Here is a 19,002-nt window from a genome sequence, read left to right as displayed (position 1 = left end):
AGAGCCCGTCACACAGGCAGCCGCCGCGATGGGAGCAGGAAGACATGCTAAGAGGGAAGTGCACCGCGGGGCTGGCTGACAGAGAAGCCAGGCCAACCTGGCGTCGGCTTCAGCGGTGCCTCTGCATCTCCCCTTCGCACAGCCTTTCTAAAGGGCACTGGACTCTAAAGGACAGACAAACATCCTGGGTCCCCATCACTTGTAGCCAAGGGCAAGCAAGGAACTTGGCGAGGTGGAGGTTGGGGTGGGTAGAAGGTGTCGGGAGAAAACCAAGGACCGGCACGCTGGACAGAGAGAAGTTCAAGAGAAACAAAACGCAGCCCCTAAGAGCTGACCCATCCTCCATGTGGCCCAGCAGCAAAGCCATTCCTCTTGCCGAGCAGACCGGCCCTCCATCGCAGGTTCCTCTAGGGTTTAAACTGTCAAACAAGGACCTTGACGTTATCACGTCTCCAGGAAAAACCCAAAGGAACAGGTTCCTCACAATCGGCCGAGAAGGCAGCGCAGGTGCAATTCTTCTTACACCACCTTGTTGGGGGGTGAACTGTACTCCTCCACCAAACTCACGTGCTGAAGCCTTGACCCCCAGGACCTCCGAATGGAACTGGATTTGGAGCAGCACCTTTAAAGAGGTAACTAAGGTAAATGGCTGGTGTCCTGATAAGAAGGGGAAATTTGGACACAGACACACACAGAGGGACGGCCACAGGAAAACACGAGAGAAGACGACCGCCTGCGAGCCAAGGAGGGAGGCCTCCAAGGGAACCACACTTGGATCTCAGGCTCCTGGCCTCCAGAGTCGCGAGAAACAAATGCCTGTTGTTCAAGCCCCCCGGCCTGGGGTGCTGTGTTACGGCCACGCTGGGAAACGAATGCACCTCTTGCTTGTGGGAACAACCACTTTCCTTCTCGGAACAAAGCCTTTCTCATAAATATAATGATCATGTCCTCTCTCTGCGGAAAAAAGCTTCAGGGTTGGAACGCACTTCGGTGATTTAGAAGAAATGTATACGGTTAAATATAGAACCTTTACTAATACACCAATCAATAAAAATACCATAGCTCTTTTGATCAACACAAACGCTGTATTTGAAATCGGGGCGGGGTGGGGCTTGCAATCTTCTCTCTCACTCACCATCCACATTATTTCTATATTTTATTTTGGCTCATCAATGACAAGACATTCCATAACCACAAAGATGACATAAATGGTGGCAAATGGTAACATTTTGAACAACCCTCTTATAATCTCTGGTACCCTCCAATTAAATTTACCCAAAAGTTTACAAAAACAGAAGCACCTTTGAGTTTTAAGTCGAACCTCTAACAATATCGAACAACGTGTATTTTTATTATAAATGTTGAAAGCATCCAAACTGTCATAACCCAAGATTACCAATCAACTCCCACCAGTCTTGCCTGGCATTTAATTGAGCCCAGTTCATGTGTTCGGCCCCACAGCAAGCAGTCTCGCGTGCAGTTTCACGTGTGTGGGCGTGTATTCAACAGGAACAAAAACCAAACCTGACAATCAAATGCAGAGCAGGGCGAAAAGACAGTTGCAGAGTCACAAGCTCGGAAAGGCAGTTAATAAACCACCCGGTCCAGCCCACCTGCTTCAAGGCCTCCCAGCTCAGTTACTCACGCGTTTTGTGAGCAGGCCGCCTCTGCCACCAAAGGAAAAGCTGATGAGTGCAGGTCCTAAGACAAGGCAACCACGCCAAACCAAACGCGTTCCTTCACCTCTATTATTCCTAAAATTTGCAAGAAATTTTGGGTGGGGACTTGGGATCACGAACTCTTAACCTTATAACGGCATGGTTACATTTCTGAGTAAATCTCCTAGAGAAAATAATAGCGGGTCAGGAACCACGCCCAGTCCCTGCCAGGGTCTGCAACATCCATACACGGCAATACTGTCTCTGTGATAAATGAGATCACTTGGGCCAGGTACCCGTGTATTTAAAAACACGATCGATGTTGCCCCCACCAACCTCTCTGCTCAAGGGCCCCAGCAGACTGTCCCCACCCCCTTCATAAAACACACTGAGTGGTGGACTCCGGTGGCCCACGCACCCCCCCGGCCAGGTCAGCGGGGCACCCCACTCCCAAGGGGCGCCCACCATGTGCTTCTCTGTTCCCACCCTTTATGCCAGGTGTACATGTGACTCTGGTCTCCTGAAATACAGCATGAGCTGATGAAACAGAAGTGAGCAGGAGAAGCTGCTTCTAAGAAAACTAACATGACTGTCTGGGAAGCTCCATAAGAAAGCAAGTTGTTTAAAGAAACTACTGTCAAAATAGGTGTGACAAGGCAACTGTAAAAGACTGAAAAGTCATAAACATATAGGATCCTGCACTCAGGCTGCTTTGCAAATATCTGGCTTGGCTTTGAAGAAATAAATGTGAGACACACACACACGGACATCATTATATATCGGCATACCTATGAGAGATCATGACTTAGGAATGCGAAACACGTTGGTTAAGAGAAATCTACTCTAGCATGCAGGCTGCGGTGATGAATAAAATACAAACACGTGGGGCAGCTTTAGTGAATCCAAGGTAGCTTCTTATCAAACTTTGGAGTCTCATGCTTGGGTTATCATTCAAGCTCCGCTACCTAAAAGCTGTGTGACCTGGAAGTTACTCCGCTCCCCTGAGCCATCTCTCCTATATTTGTAAAAGGGGACAAACAATGCTACCCACATGTAAAGCTGCTTAGCTCTGGGCCTCAGCCAAAGAAATTATCGGTGCTAATTATCATTGTTTTTGCTCTGGGTACAACTACAACTACTATTCGGGGGTCGGGGGGATGGAGTATTTTATTGCTTAAAATGAGTCCTCCAATTAAAAATGACTGGGGACCACTTTGTAAAGAACTGACCAGCAAAGCGACACAGTGACCTGAAGCTATGGGCAGAGGCCGCCCTGCAAGCAAGGAAGGACGAAGCCCTGAGTCTACTGGCAGACAGGTTCAAGGCCCAATGCCAATCACGGGAACTTTGAGGCCACCAAACCCTTTACTCTTTCCCCATCTTAGAAAAGGAAGACTGCAAAAACAGTTAACTCAGACTGAATTGGCTTATTGGAAGTACATTCTTCACCCGGTTGGGTTCACCCAATAAACGGTGATAAGAAAGGAAAAAGAAAAAAAGGGAAGAAAATACATCCTGGAGAAGTTTTTTTGTTTTAGTAAAATACTGGATAAGTATTTTAAAAAGCACCAAGCCATCTGAGACCTCCCACTTTAAAAGGCACCATGCTCCTAGCCCAGGGCGAGAAAGACGAGGTACCAATTTTACCCTGCAGCTTTTGGATGAGCAAGCAGGATTCGGACCCGCAGAACATGACGAAACCACATCCCGAACACACGCGATCTTAAATGTGGCCGCGGGAGCACATCACAGCGGCTGCTAGATCAAGGCAATGGAAGGCCCTGCCTAACAGCTTAATCAGGTAATGGCTGAACTGAAATAGAATTTGCAGGAAACAGGGCTCGTTGGAAACAAACAACAAAGCAATACGGTGAGGGAGCTGTACCCAGCAAAGGAAACCCAGGGTTTCTTCAGCTAAGAGTTTGGCAGAAGGATTCAAGGCTATTCTCAATAACAAAGAGTCAGCTCAGAGCCTGGCTTCCCAGCCTTCCTCTCCCCTGGACTCCAGCTGTTTGGCAGCTGTCAATCAAACTGTTACACTAAAACCTGCTGTCAGACCAGGCCCTTCTACAAGGCTCAGGGTCAGGAAGACTCTGAGGTCCCTAAACGTGGGTTGAGGGTTCCCAGGCTGCGGGTAGAGCCGGCCACGTCTGTGGTATCTCCTGGACACCTGATGCCAGAAGTCACTGGTGTGGAATTCCCATTCAGCTGCCCACGAGCACACGCAGACCACGTGTCTAGGATGAGCGCACAAAATTTTAGCAAACTGCGTCATTTTATTCATTATTGGCAGAGTTTGTCATTAAGGAATTCTATCTAGGATAAAATCTTTGGGAAGGCAGGGTAATTTTGAAATAAAAATAGCACACACCTCACTGCTATTCTCTCCTGGGAGGCACTGCGCATGGAGGCCTCACGTGTCCCAGTCTGAACATTCCAGATTATAAGGCTGGGCGGTGGGCCACCCTGGCCCCTAAGTGTCAGGAACTGACTTCCCACTGCTCATCCGTCAGCTGCGTGGGGCTGCCGACTTTCACCTCGATGGCCACTTCAGACCCCAACCTCCCCTCCAGACTGGCTCCCTCCCAACCACCTGACCTGGTCCTGTCCCCTCTGCCTTCTCCTAGCTGAGGTCACACACTTCCAGAACCAGGCAGGCAAGGAGCAGGTAGACCTTTGCGCTTAAGTTGCACCTCCTCCCTCAGCACACATACAGCCGCCTGGGCGCTCCCTGTGCCCCTAACCTCACCAGGTAGTGATGCACGAAGTAGGTGCTCAATCAACGCTGAATTAAACATGCATAGATGTCTCCTGATAGAAATAGTCCCCTAGAACTCCCCAAATATGCCCTAGTTCTACAGAGAACAGATATTAAAGAGAAAGTAGCCTTGTCAGACACCAGTCTGCACAGATTTCAGGCCACCAGGCCTCTTCGTCTGTCCATGAGGGACCAAGACCCCGCGCCTGTCCTGAGCAAGGCAGCGGCAGAGGGACCGGGTGGGGCCGGCAAGCTGCACCCTGTCCGCACAGCACTGAGGCACGCGAGTCAGCCCCAGGATTTCTTAAGCCTCTGAGCCTGTCTTCTAGAAATCCACCCGGTTAATCCCCACAATATCCAAAACATAGGCAAGTCTTTCCAGTTTTTCCCTCTAAAAGATCCTCTCATCTCCACCCACTTTCCCATCTCCCAGCCACTGTCTTCTTTAGCCTCTTTTCTGACACGGCCCCTCTACTCAACTCCCAGAACCCACTCCCAGGGGACCCCCAGCAGGAGCCAGAACAACCTGGCGAAAGGTAATTCATCAACCTCTGTTTCTAATCCTCTGTGGCTGCCCTGTGCTGTGCCTACCTGCTCGGAGGCCCCGCCCACGTGGCCCCACCTCTCCTGGCAACCCCGGGCCACCTGCCGCTCCCAGAAGGCTGGCTGTCAGTCTGGAACATCTGGAACAAGCAGTCTCAGGGCCTTTGCACTTGCTGGTTCCTCCAGTGGAGCCCTCTTTTCCCCAACTTCTTCTAGGCCTGGCTCCTGCCCACCCATCACCTTCCAGCGGAGACCTTCCTTGACCTTTATCCTCCTCAGCATTAGCCACTACCTGTAATTATTTATCTACGTCTGACATGTTCATCTCCCCGCCTAGCACGGAGGCTCCGAGGGAGCAGGGGCAGTGACCTGTTCTCTGCTTTATTACCAGAGCTGGACACAGAACCTGGCACCTAATGAGAGCCCAAAACCTACCTGTTGAAGGAATGAGTAAATAATAAAGGAACGACTATCCCCTGAGACAATCAGTACCATCAAACCTCCAAAACCAGATCCCAAGTGGGCCCAGCTTTCTTGAAAGACACAAGTACCCTCCTTCCCTTGGGAGAACTAACCCGCCCCCCCGCCCCCACACCCACGTCAAGCCCGTGCTGCGCTTACTCTGCCCCATTAATCTGGTAGTCTCAGTCTGGCCCCTTGCTCTCTGGAAGCCACCCAGAGCTCCTCAGCTCAGAAAAGCAGAACTCCACCCTGGAGCTGAGCCAAGGTCACGGACTCGCATGTCAGGGGCTGGGTGGAGGGGCCCCGAGGCCTCTGCATTGCTCTCCCTCTGGCCGTCAGCCTGGTCCTTCAGAAGAACAAAGACAGGAAGAGCGCAGGGGCCTCCGGGGCCTTGCCGCAGCCCCAGCCGTGTGGGTGAAGCCCGGCCGGTGTAAGATCCACGGCAAGGAGAGGGCAGTGTGTGGGCCCGAGGGGAGGGTGGCCCGAGGACAAGGCGTTTGAGAACAGACACCGCCGCTCCTGGCTCTGAAATTAGACAGACGCCCAGTTTCAAATCCTGACTACAACATCTCTACTTCTTAAGGCCGCGAAGATGCTGTTTAGTCTGAGCCTCAGTTTCCACGGCTGTCAAAACAAATTTCACAATTTCTACTTAAAGGGGATTGCAGGGCACTATGCCCCCAGATGCTATGTCTGGCTGCATCTATCCACCCTCCCGTCTCCCAGAATGAGCCCCTTATTCATGTGGGAAAAATACAACCAGATATCAATTATACTCGGTGACTTTTAAAAAAAAACCAAGAAAGATCTGGGTTTCCCAGACTGTTCTGAGGCTGAGCCATGCAAGCTGATTCACAATTACTTAACTCTGTTAAATAACAGGGCCAAGCTGGCTTCTGCATTTAGCATCTGCATGTCCACAGCAGCCATTCGATATGTAATTATCAATGAATGAATCAAACGACAAGATGGGTTGTGTCTACATTGATCCTAGCAATCAAGTCTGATAAGCTAAAATCTTTTTTCACAATCTGTATGACAGGCACTAATTCACCTTGTCCTTAGATACTACAGACAGACAGGTGGCAAAAAAAAAAACATATTTAGACCATTATAAACCTCCAGACTTTGACATGCTTCCTTCTGATGGAGCCCATGGGGAAACTGGGTAAGTGGAATATTAAACCTCCTTATTTCTTTTAGGGATTATGTGTCTGTTTCCCTAGGCTTATTCTTTCAGAAACCAAAGGGGCTTTTCAAAGTAGAACAATTCCTCAGGGGGAAAAAAAAAATGAAAATTGGATAATCACCATTCCATAAACTGGCTGTCACCAATTTTTTGCAAGGATATTTAGCGGAAGCACTCCTCTTTTAGTCTTGCTCCATACATACGGAACAAGGAAAAAACATTGCCTAAGACTGAGACTTGGCAAAGGAATCTCAAAAAACCTGTCAGTTCCTTCTCACACATCCCTGAAGGCTCGTGGTGACTATGTGATTATCTAGCTTTCTGCTGTCCTGCCTCAGCGTTTGCAGGCGAAACACGGCTCCTTGGAGCTCCCACAAGCCAGTCCACAAATGCCGCAGCACCTCGGGGTAAGGCAGGACTGACGCTTTTGAGTCCCAGACAGGTGCCTTTGGTCTAAGGACACGCCTGCCAAAGCAAACCCACAGAAAGGACCAACAGTGAGCTATTCCCTTGGCAAAAGAAAGGTCTTTTTTTTTTCCCTTGAACTACATTTAAAAGATAGAAAAACTGAGATTGGGAGAGGTTAAGGCATTGCACCAATTTAACACAGAAGAGATGGAGCCAAGGGTCTGTTTTGGTTTTTGGTTTTTTGTTTTTTTAAGTGTTTACAATGGATTTAACGTAAGGAAATGGGACTAGCACATGCAATTTGGCAGGTATCCTGCAACAGGCAGAGTGCAGGGTGCCCGAACAAGAGGCGGGTAAAGGCGACTTGCTTACCAGGCACAGCATGCCGCATGCCAAGAACACGGCTGTCTAGTCAGAAGGTCTGGGTCCGAGTCCCAGTTGAGTCACTGATATAAGCCGTGGGATGGAGGCAAGTCATGGAACTTCTTTGCTTTTTGTTTCTCCTCCCCCAGAGATGGAGGTCATTAATCAGAGCAAGCCTTGCCTTCTTCCCAAAATTACTGGGGACGTTGAATGAATGGGAAAGTTGTTGGAGGCTATGAGGGCCAGAAGCCAGGTGACTCTTGTTTGTACACACGTCTGAAAAAAAGAGCCACCCGGAAACTCACCTGCAGCCATCCCTGCTCAACCGAAATCTATTTCCTCCTACTAAGAAGGGGATCGATTGCAATGCAAAAGATTCTGTGACTCAGGGTGAACACACAGCTCTTGCAGAATGTGCACTGCTGTTCTGAAGACCTGTGATCTACTCTGTCACAGGCAGCTGTCTCTTGGTACCCTAGGGCAGTCACAAAGGCCCTAAGCCTATCACTTCGTGTTCACCAGATCCCAGTGAGGTGTTTGGACTACCCAGAACACTGAACACATTGTGAGCAGGCAAAAGGAGCCACCACTGCACAGGACAGCAGTTGCGGCCCTGTGCGAGGAATGAGAGATGTGACCACACTGGACAAGAGTTGCTAAGGCTCCTCCCCATGTGCCCCTGGCTCCCCCAGGTCTGCGTTGCAGGGTGGAGCCCGCTCTGAGGCCTCCTGTCCCCTGCTCTCTCTCCCGTTTTCTATCCTTGACATTCTATGCTAGAAGCCGAATAAGCTCTTCATTCTGACCAGAAAGACCATCACATGATTGGACAAATACAGAGATGATCAGAACAATCAAACACTCCCCCCACCCCCACGCGCACCTAGAAAGCTCTGGATGGGTCACCGGGCCTGTCAGAAAAGCCAGCACTGGGGAGGGACGGGTGCGCGCCGGACACACAGCGCAATGGGGCCCCACCTTGGCCCTGCGCCAGGACCAGCTGGAGTGCGTGAGAAAACACCGAATCCCAGAGTTCCCAAGCCGGTCGTGATGCCGGTGCTGGTCCAGAGACAGGACTCAAAAAATCGCTGTCATCGGAAACGAGCCAGAGCTGCCCAGACCCTCGCTCTCACTGGGACGACTTCAGCTCCTGATTCGTCCCCCTCCACCCCCCAAAGTGAGCCCTAGGGAAACCCCTGATGGGACTTTAACAACCATCCTAGCCCCCTGCCCGCCCCTGTCCCTTCCACACACCCATGCTGCTCTGGACGAGCACAATTACCGAGCATTTCCAGAGAACTACCTCGCAGGGCTGCGTCCAGTTCTCACCTGTGTACAGGATGGTTTTGCAAAAGGAGCGAGTTATGCTGCAAAACAGAGGACAGGGCAGCGCAGGGAGAGCGCGCAGGGACTCCCGGGCCCAGGTCTCTCAGCTGGTGCACGGTCCCTCCATCCTCAGTGACGAGAACGTGCCACTGGGACAGTGTCAGCGAAGCGTGGTGACCTGGTTTTCTCCTCACCCATTTATCTCGATGCTCTGCCACTGTGATTCCCATCCCCCACCCCACGCTCACTCCCAGTCACCAAACGGCTGCCAGGCCAGCAACTCCGCGCAAAGGAAAGTGGCCAGTCACCGCAAGCGCATGCCACCTCTGTGGGGGTTCAGGCTCAGGATCTCTGACCTGGAAGGGACCATGAAAATACCTCTTTCCTTCCCAAAGCTGATTACATTATAGGTTACTATTTTACTAACAGCAGGAGTTACTGCTACAATAATGTTGTTTCGGTTTTTTGTTGGGGGGGGGTGGTTAGCAGAAGTTCCTGCAGAGAGCATTGTCATGAATAATGTAAACAGTGTGATAAGAGCCCATCCCACAGTCTCCTCTGTGGTTCAAATGGGAAAATGCGGCCAATATTCACCACGTATCAGTGTGACCTTTTCTGGCTACGGGACAGAAGAGGTTACATTTATTTAGCGCTCCAATTTGTGGGCCTGAAAACCAACTTCAGGCTAAATAAGGAAAAAAGAATGAAGACTGATTCATTCATGGCCTTTAGGCAAATATATACCATGTTTGCAAAAACCTGGTGTTTAAGCTGATTTTGTGCACACAAAGAAGCATATTTGGTGAAACAAATGTGACTTTCCCGCTCATTAAGAAAAAAAAAAATCCAAATAGCTCTTTTTCACATGCAAAACTGAGCTTATAGTTCCCAGGCTCTGCGGGGCCGGTGTGGTGTAAACTCATGAAGTCTTGAGCCAAACACATTCTCCAGAGCAGTAACACCCATACAGTCTCCACTTACCCACAGATTTTAGACTGAACTCAGCTACACCACATTCCTGATACGGGCCCCAAACCCAGGCAGCTGCATTCTGAAAATTCTGGAGCAGAAGGAGCGCTCAGCTGCAGGTGGCAATGCTGGCTGGGGCCTCAAGGACACTGACTAGGTGCTCTTGCCCTCTTCCAACCCCTAAAAAGTCCACTCATTTGCATGCACACCCAACACCCTCGGTCGCTGGCGTCCTCACCTGTTTTCCAGGAGCGTCATGCATACCACCTCTCGCACCCCGGGGTTGTTGGCCTTCTCCACAGAACAGCCCTGCAAGTTCCAGGTGGCCAGCCTCAGCACAGGCCGCCCATCCCTTGTGCCTCCAAAAGCCTCCACCGAGGGCCGAGTGGAGATAATCTGAGTGGGCCCGCCTGGTGGCAGGTCCAGGTCCTCACTCTGCAGGCTCAGCGAGGTGGGGCTGGGGTGAGGCTTGGCGGTGAAGGTCAGGCCCCCGTTGGTGTGCGTGGACGGGGGCCTGGACCTCTCGGCGAACACCTGGTGCCGTATCCTCTCCAGGAAGGCGGCATTGATACCGCCCATCCTCACCAGGTCCTCGACGCTGCGGAAGGGCCCGTGTTCCCGGCGGTAGTCCACGATGCTGACAGCCATCTTCTCCGTGAGTCCTCGGATGCTCATGAGCTGAGCGGGGGTGGCCGTGTTGATGTTGACGCGCGGGGTGAGAGGCACGGTGGTGGCCAGGTGGTGAGGCTGCTGCTCGGCCAGGAGGTCCCTCCGCAAGGAGCTGGGAGAGTGCTGCGCGGAGCTGCCCTTGCTGCTCACGCAGATCTCGAACTTGACCTGCTCTAGCTTGGTGGCGCCCACGCCGCTGACCAGTGCCAGGTCCTCCACCTTCTTGAAGCCCCCAATGTACTCGCGGTACTCCACGATGCTGCGAGCCACAGCACGCGTCACCCCCGGCAGGGTCATCAGCTCTTCCTCCGTGGCCGTGTTGATGTTCAGCCGCTCCTGATTCACCAGGATGTTGCTGAAGTTGCAGGCCGCACTGAACTTGCGGCTATGGGACAGGTCCGAGGGGTCCCGGGGAATGGAGCGGTGGCAGCCCAGGGTGCTCCCCATGACCGGCCAAAATCAGGGGCCCAGGAAGGCCTGGCCACCACAGCAGAACTCTCTGGCTAGGAAGGAAGCCCAGTGGACCTCAAAGTCACAGCAAAGCGTCCAAAAGTAGCTTTCACTTGGCCACCTGGAAAACAAATTAATAAACACACAAATCAATGGAATCAGTTAATCAATTTGCATTAGCACTCCCTACCTAGAGCTGAAGATCTTAACCAGGAGTCCAGGGCTGGTGGCTGTCCTTAAAGCCTGAACACACTGTGAGGCTGGCCCCTGTGTATTTTCCTCTGCAAAGGTCCGGTTTGATCCCACTGGGGTCCAAAAAGGCTTCAAGTCGCTTCCCTTGGAAAGAGACCTATTCCCATCAGCCCACACCTCTGTTCCTGCCGGAATTCCGTCCTCACTAGTGCGGGCACGGAGGTGTTCATCGACTCCCACCAGACCCGCCGCTGTTCCCCGCGCCGCACCTCTCGGCCGCTTCCCCGGGGCGTCCTTCTTCCACCTGCGGCACCGAAGCCGGAGCCCAGCCCCGCACAGTGCTGGGGCCCTGCCTCCAGCCCTGGCGCCCGCGCGGTTGCGGGTCAGGGGTCGGGCCACGGGATCCCTCCCACGTCGCTTCGGGCCGCGCGTCCCGGCTCTTTCTGCGGGAGAAACTCTCAGAGTCGCTCTCCCGGAGCCGACAGCGCTGCAGGGCTGCGGGGCGGCGACACCCGCGGAGAAACCCGACCGCCGCGGCAGCACCAGGACTTGCGGCGTCGCCGCAGTTGCGTTAATCCAGGCAAAAAGTCCTGCGCTCCACTCCGACGCGGGATCCGCCAGAGCCGCATCCAGTGCCCAGCACCAGCGCTCGGGTCCCGTTCGCCGTCCGTGTCAAAGCCAAAGTCCGGGCCCCGCCGCCCGCGCCTCCGCCGGCACCACGGCCACGCCTCCTCCCTCGCGCTGCAACTCCTCCCCGGGACTCCGGAGGGCATGTGGGGGCGGGGCCAGAGCGCGGGCGGGGTCGTGGGGGAGCGGAACCCCAGAGCGCGGGGGCGGGCCCTGGAGTGCGAGAGGCGGGGCTCTGAGTGCGGGGGCGGGGCCACAAAGCGCGGGGACGGGCCCGAGCGCGTGGGGGTGGAGACAGAACCCGGGAGCTCGGAGGCGGGGCTACGGCGGGAGCGGGGGCGGGCCTCGGAAGCGCGGAGGCGGGATTTCGGGGTAAGGGGGCGGGGCCGACGCCCTGGCAGCGGCCGCGAGTCGCAGGGGGGCTCTGGGGTCGTTCGCGGGTCCTGATTTTGGATTGCTACCTTGGACCAGGGCTGATTGTGCGGGTTGGAGGCTGTTCGGTCTCGCCCAAGGCGAGATCTGCGTGGCTGCCTTTCGAAGGGCGGAGCCCCACGGAGGAGAACGGTGCCCAGGGATTGTCACTACCCGGCCTCCAGCGGAGTTTAGTTCGTCTTTGGGACTTGGGGCAGGGGCCAGGTACTCCTGAGGGTCAGGGACCTCGCTTGGTTCAGTCAAATCTGAGAACGTTCGAGAGGGGACTGGATGGGGGGATTATTTTTACATCTGCCCCCACCTTCCGCTTGCGGCCTCTTTTTTTGCCTCTAAGGTATTACCTTTGCACCGCTCACACAGAAATGTCCTCAACACTAGTGAATCACTGTAGGGATGTGTTCACATAGGACACTTATTGGGTTGCTCATTTGCACATTTAGCGCTGAGTAAATATGCATATGTGCCTTTAGGCATTCAATCTAGTCATTTAGAAGGAAGGGAATGCTAGTTGGAAATGACAATTTAAAGATTAAAGATTCTGTTGCATTACAGTGGATACACGAAGCTGAGAGTATTCGATTAAACAAACCATGTGGTGGTACCGTTAAATACTTTGACCCTGGTCATTCAGTGTTCTCTGCAGTTTCATCCCCAACCAAAGTGACCAACACTTCTGATTTCAGGTCCCAGGGCTAGGTCAGCAAAAACAGTAACTCTCAGGAAAGACAAATGGGAAATGAGAGGCTGCCAAGGCTTGGTAAAATGCTATTGCCTTGAGTCACAGTCCCCTACTGTGCTTACTAGTCAGGACTCCTAATTGCGAGTGATAGAAATCCAAGTCAAACTAGCTTAGACAAAGAAAGGGGGAAAGTTAAGGAGTGGACTTCTGTGCCTCAAGCACGGAGGCATCCAGCTCAAATGATGTCATCAGGACCTGGTCTGACCCCTCCATCTATCAACTTCCACTTGCCCTCCTCCCCAATACCACACTACATTATACCTCTCCCTTCCTCCTGTAATCCTGTTGGAGTAAGAAAAAAAAAAATGTTTAAGGAAAGCAGGAAAATCCCTTTTAGAGGAGGGAAAAGTCTTTGTGGAGCAGAATGTCTGGCTGGGCCTTTGTGGCTGTGGATGGACGACCCGGGGTCATGGCTAGTTGGAATAGAGATGAAGAAACCACATGTGTTATATCCAAACCAGGACACTTTAGGGGGTTCACTTTGTTCACTTTGCTGGCACAGCAGGTGTAATCTGGTCTTATTCCCAGTAAACCTAAGCACATGGTCCCCTTGGTAGAAATGGAGCCAAGAGGTAGCTAACCTGTTGTGCATTAAAATAAGCAAAACCCAATGAGATGGCTAAGTTTGAAATGACCGGCCATAGCAAGTGCTGGTGTGAGGACACGGAGCAATTGAAATGCTCATCCATTGCTGGTGGGCATGTAAGATGGTACAACCACTTTGGAAATCAGTTTGGCAGTGTCTTAAAAAGTTAAACATATAGTCACCATATGACCCAACTATTGCATTCCTAGATATTTATCAGAGAAATCAAAGTATGAAATCCTAGGAGCTTTACTTGTAATAGCTGAAATCCAGAAACAACCCAAATCTACCAGCAGAGAATGGACAAACTGTGGCGTACCCATGCAATGGAATACAACTGAGCAACAAAGACAAGCTATTAATACACACAATTCTGAAGAATCTCAAAATAATACTGAATGAAAGAAGCCAGGCCAAAAAAAGAAAGAAAGGACATATTGTATGATTCCATTTATACAAAACTCTAGAAAATACAAGTCAATCTACAAAGAGAGGAAGATCAGCAGATGCTTGGGGACGGGATGGCGGGAGGAAGGCGTGAAAAAACCCAAGAAGCTTTGGGTGGCGGCAATGGAAATGTTGGCAAAGGCATCGTTTCATGGGCATATGTATGTCAGAACTGATAGAATTGCACACTTTACATATGCCCAGTTTAGTATACTTCAATTCACCTCAAAAAAGTTGGGGAAAAACCTTCAAAAATAAAAAGGAATGCTCTTGGAACTTAAAAAAATAAAAATAAAAAAGACAGGCTTACTTTGGGAAGGAATAGGTGACCCAGGGCGGAGAGGCAGGATCGACAGGGAGCGAAGGGTGCCGCCCACGAAGCCAAGTGTGGCGCTTGCAGCAGAGAAGCCCCGGGGACATCCCCCCGTTAGGCGTGGACCCGGGCAGGTGGGGTACCAGGAGCAAGAACACACTGCCATTGTTTTAGGATTACAAACACCGAAGCCGTCACCTATGTCAATATTTAGCATATAGATGTGATCCTCTAGCATTGCACTCCCAGCAAGATAAGCCAGTGCTACAGCTCCGACTGTGATCCCTGTTATAACTCATCGACCTTTGGCCCATTCTTAGGAGGAGCTCACCAGGCTTCACGGAAAGTGATTTTGGTTATTTGTTTGTTTGTTTGTTTTTCCAGTTGGGTCATGAGAATTTTGAAGTACTCAGGGTCCTTCTCTTGTAAAGTGGTAGATGAGTATCTTGTGACAGCTACAGCAATAAAGCAGGTTTTCCATGGACATGTAGAAGGCGACACTGAATATTGTAGATTCTGCTCCTGCAATTTAAAAAAGTGAGAAAAAGAATAAAAAATAAAAGTGAGAAAACTGAAAAGAATAAAGAGTAAGAAAAAGAAAAATGAAGAAAAGGCAGAAATAAAGTAAAATGAGAAAAATAAAAATAAAAGAAGAAAAAATAGGGGGAAATGAGAAAGAAAATTCTTTAATTAGAAAAATTAAAATAAAGGAATAAAGGAAAAATGAGTAAAAGAAAAAAAAGAATAGAGGGGAAAATGAAAAATAATAAGCAAAATTGACAAAAACAAAAAGAAAAAAATTGTTTACTGCTCCAGGTAATTAAAAGCCAGTTTCCTGACCTAGGAGAAACGCAAACCTAGGCCCAGCCAGGGACTTACATAGGTGCTTAGAATTCCAGAACAATAGCTCCTTATGAGATCAGAGCAAAAAATGCACCTATCCCAGCCAGGGATAATTCACAGTGATTTTCTCACCTTTTTGCCGCAAGAATCCTTTACTGTTCCCAAACCAATAACAACAAATCAAAAAACAAGAGCTTTTTGTTTATGTGGATGAAAAGAGTTCCTGGACCCAATTCCAATGTGGGGGAGGGAGCCCCCCCCCCACTCCAAACAAACAATTCTCAGACACCCTCAGGTCTGAGTCTAAGAACTCAATTCTCACACCATTTACCTGGAGATAGCATCAGATTCCACAGGGTGAGTTTCAGTCCTATAAGAGTGTACCCCCTACACACACACACACACACTCTCTCTCTCTCTCTCTCTCTCTCTCTCTCTCTTCCGGTGCCAGTCCCAAGGCCAGGCTGTTACCTACAAATTGGAGGTTCCACCAACCCCCTCCCTGGGTGTGAATAATTTGCTAGAACAACTGCAGAACTCAGAAATACCCATTTCCTCACGAGATCATTGATTTATTACAAAGGATATTAAAGGATATAATCGATGCCAGGTGAAGAGACTCACAGGGTAAGGTGTGAAACAAAGGGGCTTCTGTCCCCATGGACCTTGGGGCCTACACAGTGGAAGCCTCCTGGTTTCCCAGGGTGGGGACTTTTTGGAAAAAACAGACCAATGGGCTGTCCCCCAGGTTTTTATGGAGGTTTCATTACATAGTCATGATGGACAAAGTCATTGGCTCTGGAATTGAATTCAACCTCCAGCCCCTCTCCCCTCCCTGGAGATCGGGGCATGGGACTGAAGTTCCCAACTTCTAATCACAAGGTCGGTTCTCCTGGCAACCAGCCTGGACCCTTGGGTGGTGTCCAAAAGCCACCTCATTAACATAAAAGACACCTTTATCACTCTCAACATTTATAAATTCCAAGCGTTTCGGGGTGCTGTGAGCCAAGAACCGTGGAGGGAGACCAAATATCTTACAGAGCACAATATTGCAGTAGGGGAGAGCAGTCAAAAGTGAAGGGTGCTTCAGCACCCTTGCAGTCCTAGTCTGAAAAGTAATAATACTTTTTGACTTTGAAAAAGCTTGTAATGTCTACACTTAAAATAGTCAATTCTTCCCTTTTAAACTCTGAGTGATTGGTCTCAGGATGATGCCATGACTTAACTGACACCATGATAATATATGGAAAGCTTCCTTCGCATAAAGTGATGTAATGTTTTGGCCTGATTTTGGTAGCAAGGTAATGCTGGTCTCATAGACTACATTCAGGAGGTATTCCTTCCACTTCTCTCTCCTGGAAGAAATTGTAGAGAACTGGTATTATTTTCTTCCTTAAATGTTTGGTAGAATCCACCAGTGAACCCATCTGGGCCCAGTGCTTTCTTCTTTGGAAGGTTATTCATATTTATTCAATTCCTGTAAGAGATATAGGCCTATTCAACTTCTCTCTTGTGTAAACTTTTTTTTTCAAAATGACATTTTTAAAGCAAATGAATCAACACATTTCCATGACAATAAACTAAATGCAAAAGATTGTGAAAAAATTTTTCACATTTAGGTTCGATGTGTCTTTTTGAAGATCTGTTAGCCAATCTGCCAAGGAGTGGCTGTTGGGGCAAACGGAAGAGCCTGCTTCTTCTGATTAGATACATGGAGACTGAGGAAGAACAGCTCCCAAGCATGTTTACATGCACACCTGCATCTGCTTTGGTTTTACAAAGTGACCCAGCATTAGCCCTCCCCCCACCTCCGTAGAGCTCAACACCACTTAAAAACAAGAGGCCCTTCCACTTACAAATTCCAAGGAGCCCTGGCTGCTATTTCTCCTTCCTCCAGTGAACTTGGCCTTGTCCCAGGGAAGGGGAATGAAACTTGGGCAGCACCAGTTGGGTTTCCTTGCATCAAATCCCTCCTCTAAAGTTCATAGTCTACTGACTGATACTTTGTTTCATTATGTGGCTGACAACTGAAGGCCCGGGCCATTTCCCGGACATGCTAAATGCCTTTTCAATTGGCATCTTATTTTTTAAAATTTATTTTTATTGTATTTTTTCCATTACCATTGATTCCCCCTTACACCCTCTTTCACCTCCGTCCACCCCGCCTCCCCTGCAATCACCGCACTGTTCTGATGGAGCGTTTGGCTGGAGATCATTGGAGCAAAGTCCCAAAAGAACGAGGTGGCTTCATTTACAGCATCAAATGGAGAGCACTTACCGTCAGAGGCCCTGCGTGAGCCCTCACGTCCCAATTATCATCATTACAGAAACTAATGTTCATTAATCTTTAAAAGCAACGTGATTCTCACCGTCACACTTAGCAACCCTAGGCTCCTGTTTGCTTTATTCATTTCCTCTTAAAAGCAACGTTTCCAGTTAGTTTCAGACTTCCTCTTTTTCGCAGAAGAGCTTATTCTTTCTTGTTTATCAAACCTGGGGTTTATGAAACATTCTTCCTGGAAAAACCCTATTACTTTGATTTCTGGGTGTCTAATCAGGAGACCTTTCTTAGTGCAGAGCAATCCAGAGTCAGAAGAGGAAGTGAGGCTATTCTTCTTGCTTCAGGGTAAATCAAAGCAATGGCCTTGAACCCTGCTCTTCTAGGGGTGGGTGAGGAGGCTCGAGCACTTTTATGGGATTGTCACAAACACCCTGCTTTTCAGTGGGTAGAACCTCCACTGACGGGGCTGACTTGGTGTCAGGGCACCGTGCGAGCCTCATTCCCAAAGCTTGTGGTCAACCCCCAAGGCGGGGCAGCGTTCTCATACTTCGCACTATGGGCGTTTAGGGCCAGATCATTCTGGTGATGTGCGACTGTCCTGTGAATTCAAGGATGTTTAGCCGCATCTCTGGCCTCCACACTACAGGCCAGTAGCACCCCTTCAGCTGTGAAAACCAAAAATAGCTGCTGAAATTGCCACATATCTCCCGAGGAGGGGCAAAGGCTCCCCCAGGGTGAACCCCTGGGATGGGGTTGGTGTCATTTCCATCTGCCTGCGATGAAGCAGGACTCAGAGTGATCAAGGGCTGTGCCCAGGGTCACACAGCTACCCAGGGGTGGAGGTAGGGTTCCAAAGAGTCCACCTCGCTTCCCAGCCCCACGTTATGCTGACCTGAGCACGTGCCCTCCTCTGCAAATAGAGCCTCAAAAACCTCTGACATCCCTGGCCTTAAACTCTGCCTTTGGTGCTGAAGGTGCCTGGACTCTGGACTCTTCTCTCTGAAAACCCAGACTGGGCCTTGGAAGGAGAGAGTGAGGAGTCACTGCTCACAGACAGGGCTTAGAGGGCCAAGTGTAAGGCACAGCATGCAGCTAGCACCCAGACAGGCTTTTTCTCGACATGAGGGGTGTTACGATTTAGATCCTGTCTTCCAAAAGATATGTTGCAGTCCTAGCTCCCGATGCCTGTGAATAAGATCTTATTTGGAAAGAGGGTCATTGCCTATGTAATCGAGTTAAGATGAGATCATTAAAATGGATCCCTGCCCTGGCTCAATTGGTCGGGTGTCATCCCACGAACTGAAAGGTTGTGGGTTCGATTCTCAGTCAGGGCACAGGCCTGGGTTGCGGGTTTGGTCCCTGGGTCAGGGCGTGTGCGGGAGGCAACTGATCGCTATTTCTCTCTCACAATGACATTTCTCTCCCTCTCTTTCTCCCTCCCTTCCCCTCTCCCTAGAAATAAATAAAAGAAAAAAAATTTGTAAAAGACGGGCCCCCTAATCCAACAGGACTGCAGTCCTTATAAAAACAGGAAAGCTTGGACGCAGACACTGAGGGAAAATGGCCACGTGGAGATGGAGGCAGAGACCGGAGGGATGCAGCCACAAGCCAAGGAACGCCGGGAGCTTCCGGGAGCCAGACCAGCCAAGGGAGGGCTCCGTAGGAGCACGGCACTGTTCGCACCTTGATTTCAGATGTCCAGCCCCCAGGATGGGAGGGGACACGGTTCTGTTGTTTAATCCAGGAAAAC

General features: G+C 50.3%; 1 protein-coding gene across 2 annotated transcripts in view; it reads right to left on the bottom strand.

Moving 5' to 3' along the window:
* The window catches only part of EEPD1 (endonuclease/exonuclease/phosphatase family domain containing 1), a 110,372-nt gene that overhangs the window by 70,754 nt on the left and 20,616 nt on the right, over positions 1 to 19,002 (bottom strand). Inside the window, exons 1-2 of one of the 2 annotated variants that reach the window (XM_054571355.1) lie at positions 11,254 to 11,658; positions 9,912 to 10,913 (exon numbers count right to left, since the gene is read on the bottom strand). In XM_054571355.1, the coding sequence (XP_054427330.1) occupies positions 9,912 to 10,789 (878 nt within the window). In that variant the 5' untranslated portion in view covers positions 10,790 to 10,913; positions 11,254 to 11,658. Of the gene's footprint in view, positions 1 to 9,911; positions 10,914 to 11,253; positions 11,659 to 19,002 lie in introns of those variants that run through there. The other variant, XM_054571356.1, reaches the window with a different exon arrangement.

Source organism: Pteronotus mesoamericanus, unplaced genomic scaffold (assembly GCF_021234165.1).
Source record: "Pteronotus mesoamericanus isolate MK-2021 breed Mesoamerican mustached bat unplaced genomic scaffold, CSHL_Meso_final contig_220, whole genome shotgun sequence".
Classification (NCBI taxonomy): domain Eukaryota; kingdom Metazoa; phylum Chordata; class Mammalia; order Chiroptera; family Mormoopidae; genus Pteronotus; species Pteronotus mesoamericanus.
The sequence above is the reverse complement of the archived record's forward strand: the minus strand, read 5'-3'. Positions and strand labels throughout refer to the sequence as shown.